Source organism: Girardinichthys multiradiatus, chromosome 22 (assembly GCF_021462225.1).
Source record: "Girardinichthys multiradiatus isolate DD_20200921_A chromosome 22, DD_fGirMul_XY1, whole genome shotgun sequence".
NCBI classification, from domain to species: Eukaryota; Metazoa; Chordata; class Actinopteri; order Cyprinodontiformes; family Goodeidae; genus Girardinichthys; species Girardinichthys multiradiatus.
This window is the reverse complement of record NC_061814.1, coordinates 34604939-34618260: the sequence shown is the minus strand read 5'-3', so window position 1 is coordinate 34618260 and position 13322 is coordinate 34604939. Positions and strand designations below refer to the sequence as shown.

The following is a 13322-nucleotide window of genomic DNA, read 5'->3' as shown; positions in this document are numbered from 1 at the left end:
AGAGGAAGTTAGTGCAGTCAGAGGTGCAGCAATGAGACTATAATCGTCGACTATAAAACATCTGTAAAAATTTGCAAATCCCAGAAAACGCTGTAATGATTTGTGAGAGTCAGGCCATTCCAGTACTGCTTTTATTTTCTCTGGATCTGAACGTACCTGTCCACCCTCAAGGATGTAGCCCAGAAATGTGATGGAAGACTGATGAAACTCACACTTCTCGGCTTTCACAAACAAGTGGTTCTCCACAAGGCGCTGCAGTACTTGGTGAACGTGTCTGCGATGCTCCTGAATGTCCTTCGAGTAGATCAAAATGTCATCCAAGTACACGAAAACAAAAATGTTCAAAAAGTCTCTGAGAACGTCGTTGACTAAAGCCTGGAACACAGTAGGAGCATTACATAGTCCAAAGGGCATGACTAAGTATTCAAAATGGCCTAGCGGCGTCTTGAAAGTTGTCTTCTACTCATCCCCCTGGCGGATCCTGACCAGATGGTAAGCATTACGAAGATCTAACTTAGAAAATATAGTGGCACCATAAACTGGTTCGAAAGCAGAGGTGATGAGAGGAAGTGGGTATTGATTCTTAATGGTGATTTGATTTAAACCCCTATAATCAATGCAAGGACGTAAAGAACCGTCCTTCTTCCCCAAGAAGAAAAATCCTGCCCCAAGTGGTGAGGAGGAGGGCCGAATAATATCTGCAGACAAGGACTCATTTATATAGTTCTCCATAGACTTTTGCTGTGGACGGGAGATGTTATAAAGTCTGCTAGTGGGCAGAGGCACACCGGGAAGAAGGTTGATCGCGCAATCATACGGTCTGTGAGGTGGTAGGGACAGGGCCTTATTTTTTACTAAAGATTCCCTTAAGATCATGGTATTCAAGGGGCACATGAGTAAGATGAATTACCTCGTCCTCTTTTTTGGCCTGTTTAGGTTTTACTAGGGGAAAAGGCAGATTGGAGTCAAGATGAGTGACAATTAGTGGACCAGGATTCAATACGACACTTAGACCGTTCTAAATGCGGATTATGTTCTTGCAACCAGGGGAAACCTAAGACTAATGAGCCTTAAGACACAGGAAACACAAAAAAAGATGTCTTCTCTCTATGATTGCCTAACAATAAAAGTTCTACTGGTTTGGTCCGTTGAGTTATTTGCTGTAATTTCTTACTGTCTCGAGCTAAAACAGAACGTGAGGAATCAAGTAATTCAACTTCTATATCCGCCTGATTTACCAACTCTGACTCTATTAAGTACTGTTCACAGCTAGAATCTATCAACGCCGATAAGGTCATGGTGTGCTTGTTCACTATGATAGTAGCAGGTAAGCTGAATCTGGGGGCTTTACAAATCTGAGCGTGGTTCACCAAATCCCCCCCCTTTCAAACCCGGTGGACCCTGTCTTTTACTGGCCAGGGCAGACAGGACAAGCTGCTACAAAATGATCAGAAGAACCACAGTAAAAACACTGTTTGGATAATCTGCGTCTCTGTCTCTCTTCTAAAGTGAGACGAGTACGTCCCACCAGCATGGGCTCAAGTTCAGGAACTGGTTGTGGAGGTGGATACTTAACATAGGTTGGAAAATTACTCTTCAGCTGAGGTTTGTAATTGGACCTTTCTGCTCTGGCTCTCCTCTCTCTGATTCTGTTGTCAACTCTGGTAACTAAGGAAATAACTTCATCTAAGGTAGGGGGTTCATCAATCATGGCTAACTCATCCTTTAGTGAATCATCTAAAGCGTGCAAAAAGGCAGTTTTCAAAGCTTCATTATTCCAACCTGAGGTAGCTGCTAACGTACTAAATTTGATAGAAAACTCAGTAATGGGTCTGTGACATTGTTTTAAAACCCTCAACTGTCAGCCAGCACTAGACTTGTCTAACACAGGGGAAAAAGTCCTTTTAAACTCCTTGACAAAATCTTTAGTACAACCAAATTCTCTACAATCAGGAAACCAGGCCTTAGCCCACTGTAAGGCCTTGCCTGTCAATAATCCAATAACATAAGAAATCTTTACATCATCATGGGGAAAGGAACGAGGGGATCGGTTGAAAGCCAGGGAGCACTGAAGCAAAAACCCCCCACAATTGCCCACCTCACCAGAAAACTTCAGGAAGTAACGTCACAAGAATGAGGTAGCTGTTGAGATACCGGTAATGCAGTAGTGCCATCCACAGGTATGGTGGACTGAGTACCTAAGGTTTGTTGCAACATGGAGGCAATCTGCTCTAGCTGTTGATTAGTTTGGCGTTGTTGCTCTGAAAGGGAATGGAGAGAAGAGTCAAGAAAGTGGATTTGATTAGCATGTTCAGAGTTCTACGGAGTGCTTCTGCTGGGTCTTGTTGGCCAGAGTGTTCTCTCATTTTGTTTGCAATAGATCTGACCCACATACAGAGAACACTCCGGAGAACAAAATAAGTAAAGGATGTTTATTGAGACAAGGATAATCAGGAACGTAATGGGTGATTCTCCAACTGTATGGGAAGAGGGGAAGAGAACTGGTGAAAATAGGGAACTGAATGATGTCGAACTAAGAACAAGGAATTAATGTAATCAAGAGAACAGCTTACTAAATAGGTTTGGTCAGGTCGCTAGGGGTAGAGGGATTCAGGAACCAGGTTTGTCGAGGTTGAGTTTGTAGAAGGTTCTTAAGGTGCTGTTCTGTGTGAGCTTGGAGCAAACAGAAATGAGTTTGGTGTGCAGATGCTTACGTTGGAGGGTGGACAGGGTACGATTACGGCTTGGTCCAGGAGAGGAAGGTAGCAGGAAACTGGAAAATTGATGCGAATGCAAACGAAGACAGGAGATAGGAAATGAAGTCCTCAGAACGTAGATAGTCTTGATCATCCAGAAAGACTTCCAGACACGTAGTCAGTATTCAGTGACATAAATCCAGGACTTAGGTTTACTTAGTCTGCGAAGGAGCATAAACAAAGTTACACGAGGTCGAAGAACAAAGCATAGACTTAGTGTTTGGCTTGAGCTTGTTACCACTGAGGGCAAAATACTCTGGCGTCAAAGTGCTGGCAGCCTCCTGCTTAAGTACTCCTCAAAGTAATCAGTAGAATAAGTCGCATCTGTCACCCAGCACACCTGAGAACTCCAGCACCGTCTGAAAATACTGAACACATGTAGCAAGCACAAAAACAAAAACACAACCCAGATCCTGACACAAACGAGTAGAATCTGCTAAAGTCTACTTGGACTTTAACTGGAACTGTGTATTTTGGTCAGATGAGATTAAAATTGAGTTTTTCAGTAAAAACACTCCATGTGGATTTGGTGTAGAACATAGGATGAGTAAGTTGAAATATACCTCAGGGCCATTGTTAAGTATGGTGGAGGATTTGGGACGCTGCAAGTCTGTTTCTCTTCCAAGGGTCGTGGGAACCTCGTTAGAGCAAAGGGCATCATGAATTCTTAGAAATTGACTTCTTGACAAACATATACATGTATAATGTGCTGCTATAATGTTTCACAGTGAGACACATCCAGCCAGTGTCAATCACTGACATTGTGGGTGTGACACCATGATCCTGTGCTGGAGAAAGGCAGCTGTCTAAATCTAAGTGATACAGATTTTAGTGCAGCAGCCATATTAAGATACAAATCCAGATCTGATTAAATTTGTCACACTTAATTCTGAATAGAACATAAAACATTCACTTTAAATAAAAATCTAGGGGCCTCTGGCAGTAAACTGAAAATAGGCAGTCATGGAGTCTTGTAGCAGGATAATGATCCAAAACATATGGTCAGAAATGGTCACCAGACTGACAATAAACCTTCTTCCGTGGCTATGTCCGTCCCCAGACCTAAACTCTGTAGAAAATGTGACTTAGCGAAGAGGACATAAGAGAAGACCCAAGTCTCTGGATGAACTCGAGGGGCTGGGCAAAGAAGATTGGTCACAAAACCCTCTCTTGATGTGCGTCAACCTTGGAAATGTCATAAGAGAAGATTAAGCTGTTCTGTTGCTAAACGGGTTGTGCAAAGGATTCACAGCAGGAGTAACAAGGATTTAGGAAACAAGTTTATGTCAAATAAATAAATTTGTTTTTAAAATAATTTTTCATACTTAATAAATGTACTCAAATTATTTTTTTTATTTTGGGGCCTTTTGCACTTCTTTACCAGGATGACCTATAGGTGTATAGGCTCAGCATAACATACAAAAGTAACATGTTCAGAACTAAAAAGAAAATCTCACATTTGTTGATGAGGCTTTTGTCAGTTTGTGAACCAAATCAGTATTAATAAGCACTAAGACTGCTACTAATGATTATTTTGCTAATTGATTACTCTGTCGACTATTTTTTCGATTAATCGTTTAGCAGAAGGTGCTTAGTAGAAGATTCTTTACAGAATTTCAACAAGGTGAAGCTAAAGCTATGCCACTTGAGGACTTCTGGATAGCACATATTTACAGACAAAGGTTTTTCCTTTTTGATTTTGTTTTTACAGTTTTGGCCTAATTATTGCTCTGAGTGGGTTGTTCTTTCAGCAAATGGCATGTTTTATAGTCTGTATATTCCAGCTAACGATTATTCGATTACCAAATTAGTTGACCATTATTTCAATAATTGATTAATCACAATTAATCTGATTAATTGTTTCAGCCTCTTTCTGCATCATTTGTGGGTTTAACAGTCAGTAAACACCCTAATGTCTGACATTTTGCCCTCAGACAAAGCCCCACTTCACCCTAGTAAAAGCTGCTGCTCTTAGAAGTACTTACTGCTAAAAATGAAAACTCAAATTTGCAACCCAGGGGAAACATGTGACCCTTCTTGATAGATGTGTTTCATGTTTTTGAAGATCACCAGAAATGACAAGGTTTTGCCGTGTCTATTATGTTTCCACAGATGGTGTCATCACTGTCAGAGCTGGGTTTGTCAGCATCACTCAAATTAAAGCTGTTAATATTTGCCTTTATTTAACAGTGTTTATAGTTTTATGTAGTCTGTTTTTAAAGCACAATATTTGGTTTGACGTGGAAAGACGTCTGTTAGAAGAGATTGCAACAGTAAGCGCTCTGTGCTGAGTGTTGATGTTTTTATCTACTGTCAGTTTCAATAAATTAGAATATTATTGAAAAGTCATTTTATTTCAATAACTCAGTTCACTAAGTGAAACAATATATAGATTAGTTACACACAAACTGATGTTTTCAAGCCTTTATTTCTGTAAATTATGATTATTTTCCGCTTATTGATAATGAAAACATGACATTTAAGATTAGAATATTAGATCAGACCAATAAAATAAAATTAATGCAGAAATGTGGGCTTCATTAAATGTATGTTTAATATCTGCTTAAAGGTTGTTATTCCCAAAAGGTACTTTTAATCTGAGAAACAACATATTATAATTTACTCAATATGACTGTTTACTTTCAAGATTAAAAGCAGAGCTGCACCAATCATGCTTTCTTCGGACAAAACCGATATCCGGTGTTCTTTGAGGTCTGACGTGCCGATTCAGAATTTTGTCCAATTGCTGGTTTTTTTTTCCCCTAAAGATTATAACACATAACGGGAAAAGATTTGCTACACGTTGTTTGATAGATGTAGTCATTTGTAATCTAAGAGTAAATTATAGAACTACAAGCATCAAAACATATATCAATATGTTTTGCAACATATTTTAAAAAATATTTAAAAGTAAGTGCATCAGAAAATGTGTTGCTAACTGATTTGTTTATAGACCAAAAATAATTATTTCACATTATTGATGCATTTAATGAAAAGCAAAAAAAAATGGGCAATTCTTTTTCATTTGACTTGCCAAATACTGATCAGAGCCAGTCAGTCAGTCAGTCATTTTCTACCGCTTATTCCATAGTGGGTCGCGGGGGAGCTGGTGCCTATCTCCAGCAGTCTATGGGCGAGAGGCAGGGTACACCCTGGACAGATCGCCAGTCCATCGCAGGGCAACACAAAAACAACCAAGCACACACTCATTCATACACCTAAGGTCAATTTAGAGTGACCAATTAACCTAACTGGCATGTCTTTGGACTGTGGGAGGAAGCCGATCAGAGCCATCCAATAAAAAATCCATATCCAACTGACTGGTGGATCTCTAATTACAAGTCTGTCCTTTCAGATGGTGACTTCAAACCTGTATTTCAGACCTAACCTGACCACATTACTCTGGAGGTTTTAAGTAAGGTGGTTGCTTACTTTGGGTAATGTTCTTCACTCGCTTTTAACAGCAGCGGGCTGAATTTGGCTGTGTTCTTGCTGTAAAAGCAGACTCTGTCTTTAAACTTAAGAAAGTTTAGGATTGTGTCTGACTGTGCACACTCAGTTATTGTATGATTGTCCATCATTATTGCCTAGGGTTTCCTTTCATACAGCACAGTATATTTTCTGCCATAGTGTGGAGTGTTGGCAGTCCATAGTCTGTGTTAATGTGTTGCTGCAGCCAGCTGCCACTCTAAATCAAATGGAGGCAGTCACCCACAACTGAACCAAAACTAATCTGATAGGTGATTACAGCTCATTTGGTGCAGTGTTAGGTTCTTTATTTTACCCAAAGCAACTGTAAGAAAACTACCTAAAAAATATCTACTTTCACCATACGCTTGCACAGCTTTATAGCCAGAATATAGCCTATAGCGTCCTGAACTGTCAGTACATGATCGCTTTCGTCTTGTTCCAGTTTTTACACGAATAGTCACGTAGCAGAAAGTAGGTTGCATGAACTTTCTCTGAACCTGGATTGCATTTTAGCAAAGGGTAATGCCAAGCCACCTCTGGGGAAAAAGACAGACTTCATTTACATGCAAGTGTATGACTGAACAAGGCTGTGCTTTAATTTCTTCCAGGCATGCTCAGGTTGTCCATCAAAACTTCATGTGTTAGGTGTTATGTCTCTAACTGCAGTCTGAAAACCTACAGAAAAGAAGGTGGTGTGTTTAATTTCTTTTGTTCATGCTGGATATGTACAAAATGAGCCGACAGCTGATGCAGATTATGTTTGTCTATAAATGTTGTTCTCCAGAGGCTGCTTTAAACACAAACTCTGACTCATAAACACAACTCTATGGAGACGCTGGTGTCTCAGGGGCCAATTAGATACTCTTTCATGGAGCTTCTACAGACATATTGTAGGTTCTGTATACAGAAACAGGTGTGTTTTTTGTTCTAATTTCAGGCTTTTTAGCTAGCTCAAAAATGTTTGATTTCATATCTAAAAGGTGCTTTGAATTTTCCCAACATGCATACTTGGTTCTTCTGCAGAAAGACTCAAGTTTTACTCAGCTTCAGATGCTTAATGTTGTTCCCTCTTTTTGAATGAGCATCAAATTTTCACACCTGTTAAACTTTTATGCATGTTGTTTAATTTTAACCATAAACTTCAGTGTATTTTATTGGGATTTTATGCAACACAAATAGTGCATAATTGTGAAGTCATAAAAAAGAATAGACGGTTTTCTAATGTTTTTACAAATTAAAGTTGAAAAAGTGACCCGTATGGTTAGCCTTATTTTCTCTTCACTTAAGCAAAATATAGTCCGTCTTTGTGTAATTTAATCTCAGTTTGAATACAGCTGTTCCATTAATGTTTTGTATCTCAGTGAACAAACACCATCATAAACATCAAAGAGCACAGTAGACAGGTCAGGGATGCTAACCTACCAAGGCAAGGCCTTCCACCTAAACTGACACCAATCAAGGAGAGTATAAATCTGCCTTTTATTAAAAAGTGGCAGGGTGAAAGCCCTTGTTGAAAGAAAGCCATAATAATTCCCCAATGCAGTTTGCCACAAACCACAAATTGGACACAGCAAACATGGGCAAAATGTGTTCTTGTCAGATGGGAACAAAATTAAAGTTCCTGGTTGATATGCAAAACCTATGTGTACCATACCCAAGGTGAAACAATAGTGGTGGTAGCATCATGATATGGGAATACCTTTCCTTAGCAGGGACAGGGATACTGAGTACAGGACAATCCTGGAATTTAACCCATTAGAGGCTGCAAAAGACCTGAAACCTGGGCCGAGGTTCACCTTCCATCAGGGCGTCTCTAACTATACAGCCAGATCTGCAAAGGGATGGTTTTGAATAAAGCATATTGTCAGAATAATCTAGTTAGGGTCCAGACCTAAATCCAATCGAGAATCTGTGGCAAGGCTGTGCAAAGCTGGTAGAAACATACACCCAAAAACCTACAACTTTAATTGCAGTAAAAGGTGGTTCCATGAAGTATTATTAGTATTAGGGTCTTAATACAAATGCATGCCAAAAGGTTTTTATTTGTAAAAAAAATTTTAAAAAATCATGTATTTTTTTTTCTGCTGCTTTAATTGAAAATTACCCCAAAATACACTGAAGTTTGTGATTGTAACATAAGAAAGTTTAAAGGGTGTGCTTACTTTTTAATGCACCGCATGCACATAAATTTGGTTTTGGCTAAACTACCCCAAACTTTCTGGATATGCACAGTCAAAAGAAAAATAACTTTCCTTTTATGTAGATCATAAGTATTTTGACATTGGTTCTGATTCCAGATTACCACCAGAGGCTGCGAGACGACAGAGATGACATTGCGGAGGAATAGCCTTGGCCAGCTGGGCTTTCACGTCAACTTTGAGGGTATCGTGGCTGATGTAGAGCCATTTGGCTTCGCCTGGAAGGCAGGGCTGAGGCAGGGCAGCCGGCTGGTGGAGATTTGCAAGGTGGCCGTCGCCACTCTCACTCATGAGCAGATGATTGACCTTCTTCGCACATCCGTCACTGTCAAAGTGGTTATAATCCAGCCTCATGAAGACGGCACTCCTCGAAGGTAAGTTTTCACTTTTCCTAATTGTACATCAATGCCACCAATTACGTCTCCAAGCTTTCAGTCTAAGAAGATTTTATAAAAGGAGAGTCTTTCATTAGACTGGGACTTGCCCTGTGATCAGAAAGAGAGTAGCTGATGTTCTTTAGAAAACCTCATAATACATTCTGGAAAAGTATGGCGCTTTGATGTTTTCAAGTGTTTTCTGGTCTTAGTATAGTATAGAAAAACAAAACAAGGGGTATGCATAGCTCTGCAAGGGTCTGTAGGTTCTACGGAAAATAACTTGTATTTCCTTGTATTTTGAGACTTCCAGAGTAATTTCTTAGTGAATTTTCTTATATGGTTTAAAAATGGGCAACATTTTCTAAGAATGGAGAAAAGAATGATAATTTGACATTTAAAACCTTGTAAAACCCCTGTAACAACAGAATATTCCTTTTTTTGTTTTTCATGTTGCTGAGGGGAATCGGCTTGACATTTGCTCTCAAGCTGAAGATGATTTGCAAAAAGAAGTACTTACAGAACTCCTGATTGTTGACGTTTTATCTTGTGATTTCTCCGGAGAGAAGCGTCTGACAGAGCTGCAGAGTCATAAACACAAAGAGTCAGCATTTCTCACTAATGATAATGAGATGAGCCTTTTGATTAATGGCTCAAATCTCACAACCATTGTTTGACAGCTCACATTTGGAAATTGCTTTTTTTTTTTCTTGGCATAATGTGGTAGTGAGCAATTAGGAAGAGAAGATTTGCCTCTGTTAGGGAATTGCACCCATAGGGACATTTCATTGCTCATGCACTATAAAAAGAGTGAAGCCTATTTCAAACAATCAATCACATTTATGAGGAAAGGCGATGTAGATTTGTGTAAAACACTTGTTTCCGAGGGCTCATCTGTGTGTTTTGTCTGTAAAGGGACAGACCGAGCTGTGAAATCCGCCATCCACCGCTCTTTCACACTCACAATTTTGACATCTTTGTTTTGCGTCTGCTTCAGACTGACAGAAAATGCTGGTTTTCCATCACTACGAAGAGCGTAGCTGAATGGCTTGACTGTGTAAGGCACAGTAAAAAATGAGAGAAGAATTTTGGCTGAACAAATTCAGTGTAGATCATTGTATAGAAGATTAAGTCAAATGTATGTTGCAAGACATTCTGATTGAGTGAGCTGAAACATCTGTGTGCGTGCCTTTAAAGGCTTTCTTTTTAACTGACATCAATTCTACGTTCCCGCCTGGCAACAAAGAAGTAACATATTTGCTCCCCCAGATGGTGGTTTCGTCTGTGACTCCGACAAAAAATCTTCTCTGGCAGAACCTCCGTCTAATCCTCTTACCACCATCAGTAATGATACACGATGATACAATCATAATCGCCGTTTGGGGAAAGAGAAAAGCTGGCAAAACAAACATCAGCTAAAATTGGTCCTGTGTCCACAAATGCCTGTTCAGATCACTGGAAGCAGTGGTAACAGGGGGGAGGTTGTTGTTGACATCGTGTCTCTGCCAAGAGTAGTTTTATTTTGGTTTGACTCGAAGAAATAGGTTCAGAAAATGCATCTAACTGTGCTTCCAGCAATATGGACTTCTTAAATGGAGTTTCACAGCAACCGCTACATTTATTGGCACCCTTCCTAAAGATGTGAAAAGCCTTGTAATTATCTTTTATTGCAGCAGCATAATCTCACATTTAATTTCAGTATATTTGTTCAGGCGTGAAAAAAAAAAAATTGTTAAGAAATATATACAGACTGAATTTATCACAAAATCCATTGTACCAAATTTACTGGAGTAAGACTTGACCGAGTTTACCCCCATATCGTTTCACAATGATGAAGCATACAGAGAGAGGTATAGTTGACAATTCCTCCAGATCAGCCAGAGTCCTAAGTCCTGTTTTATGCTCTCTTTTCTTCAGATCACCCAAGGATTTTCTGGGGATTTAGGACTTGCAACTATGATTGCAGTGGAAGAAGTCTGATTATTTGTCTGCTGAACTATTTCTGGGTTGATTTTCAGTGATTTTTTTTTTTTTTTGGCAAAGAGTCCATACCTCAATAGCGTTTGAAGGGCTTGTGGAAGTCAAATGGGCCCACAGCATCACAGATCCATCACCGTACCTAACAGTGGGCATAAGGTACTTTCCCAAGTATTCATCCCTTGTTCCTTGCCAAACCCACACGTTTTTGTACCTGACAAGCAAAATCTTTGTCTTTTCCTAACAAAGCAAGCAGTTCCACTTTAGGTCCCAGAAGAGTTTAACAACAAAGTTAAACTGCATTAAAATTTGTGATGGTAGGAGGCAAAAGGCATTTTTTTCTTGCATTGCTCCCTACCAACTGGTTGCATGTAGATCACGTCTAATGATTGTTATAGATGCTAACAAACTAACAAGAGTCCACACTTTGCTGCGGTTCTCTTATAATGTTAGATCATGATCCTGTTGATCCTACAGACTTTCTTTAGAATGCCTTGGTTGTTTCAAGGTGTTTATGATGCCATCAATTTTCCATGGGCATCTGGAAGAGAAAGGGCATCCCAGATCCCACCATATGTCCATATTAAGTGAAGTTTATTTTTGTAGGGATACTGTGCTAAAGATGTTTTTTTTTTCCACACTAAATAAAATAGTTTTAATAATAAATCTAAATAAGTTGTAATTACCAAAATCTTTTAGTGTAAATATTGTTTTTGCAGATGCAAAAACATCTGCCTTATAAAGATATATTATGAAGACGGAATTGAACTGTAGTGCTGAGGATTTCTAACAAGGTGAGACGTCAGGGGAACAATTTTGAGTGTCCTCAGCTGTTTCTGCTATTGTGCGTTTGAGTTGCTAGAATATTGCCGTCAACAATGAGTCCTTCGGTTTCTCCTCTTATCTCAAAGGAAAGGAATTCAGTCAGTCCCCTGGGACCAGAGAGACGTGTGTGTGTGTGTGTGTGTGTGTGTGTGTGTGTGTGTGTGTGTGTGTGTGTGTGTGTGTGTGTGTGTGTGTGTGTGTGTGTGCACACAATGGACAAGTCTCATGACCTCCAGACAAAGTCCCCTGGTTCCACAGAGCTACCGTGACAAGGGATCATGTTTTTACATGCTAGGGGCTAAGAGTGGGGTTCTTCTTCCTTTTTTGAGCTTTGCCTTTTCTTGGTCTCTTTGTTATTAAACTGTATTTTTTCTATTGTGCTCACATAGAGGAGATATGGTACTGCCTTACCTGGCATGTTACGGATTTAACCTGGGAGCAGGATGTGGTTTTAACAAAGAGCAAAACGCATCATCACTCTGAAAGGCCTTAAACAAGTTCAACATGTTATCCTTGGATCAAACTAATGGGAAAAAGATGGAAAAGATTAGTTCTTTGAAACAGGAATGTGATGCACAGAACATGGCAATGATTGCATGTTTTGCTATGTGGCCATGAGATATGTGGGAATAAACAAAACAAATCAGCTCAGTTTGCAATATAGTGGAATATTATTACAAGACATAGAAACAGAAACAGACGGACTGCTATTTCATAACCAGGATTTGGACTTTGCCTGCATGCTTTTTAAATACCATAGGCTGGATTTTATAATTTTTATTTTGATCACAGAGATTAGTTTTGGAAAATGGCATTGAACCAGAATTTCAGTAATGTTCAACCTGTTGATAAAAAGTCTCGCTTGTGGCAATTAAATGGCCGTTTTTGACCTTTGCTTTGAAGTGGCCTCAGGTTTGTCATTGCGGATTTTCCTCTGCAGCAAAGTAAAGCCGGATTTCTTTTTTGACTTTCTGACTTTCCATGCCAGCATGTACTTAAAGACAACAGCGCTGCTAAACCAAAAACCGGGGAACCTGCGACACAAATTGCTGCTGCTTAATCCTCTAATATCCTTCACCAGAGTAGCTTTTCTCCAACAAATCGATTTGACAAAAACATAAAAATCATGGCTCATTTCTGTCTCTTTCTCTCACACTCCCCTTTAGAGTTTACAATTTTTCAGCACCACTTATTTAAAGAAGCTTTTATCAATGGACAGGCACTTTACGGGTCAAGGTCCTAACCTATGTGACTCCAGGCTGTGACATGGACTCTGACTGTGGGAATGGATTAGCCTGTTTCTCAGTCACTGGCTTATCATTGGAGTGAAAGTTTTGACTAGTGTCCCAGGTCCTGTTGTGTTCACGTCTTTGCAGTCATACATTAATTACCAGATAAATCACTGTTTTTGGCAGAAATTATATCATGTTCCGGATATTTTTTCAAAAGCACAGCACTTACAGGGGTTGGACAATGAAACTGAAACACCTGTCATTTAGTGTGGGAGGTTTCATGGCTAAATTGCACCAGCCTGGTAGCCAGTCTTCAGTGATTGCACATTGCATCAGTAAGAGCAGAGTGTGAAGGTCCAATTAGCAGGGTAAGAGCACAGTTTTGCTCAAAATATTGAAATGCACACAACATTATGGGTGACATACCAGAGTTCAAAAAAGGACAAATTGTTGGTGCACGTCTTGCTGGCGCATCTGTGACCAAGACAG

General features: G+C 39.6%; 1 protein-coding gene across 4 annotated transcripts in view; it reads left to right on the top strand.

Annotated features, from left to right (window-relative positions):
- LOC124858976 (signal-induced proliferation-associated 1-like protein 2) overlaps positions 1 to 13322 on the top strand; it is an 89240-nt gene that overhangs the window by 28849 nt on the left and 47069 nt on the right. For all 4 annotated transcript variants that reach the window (XM_047351338.1, XM_047351336.1, XM_047351337.1 and 1 more), the window contains exon 8: positions 8525 to 8799. In XM_047351338.1, the coding sequence (XP_047207294.1) occupies positions 8525 to 8799 (275 nt within the window). The remainder of the gene's footprint in view (positions 1 to 8524; positions 8800 to 13322) is intronic.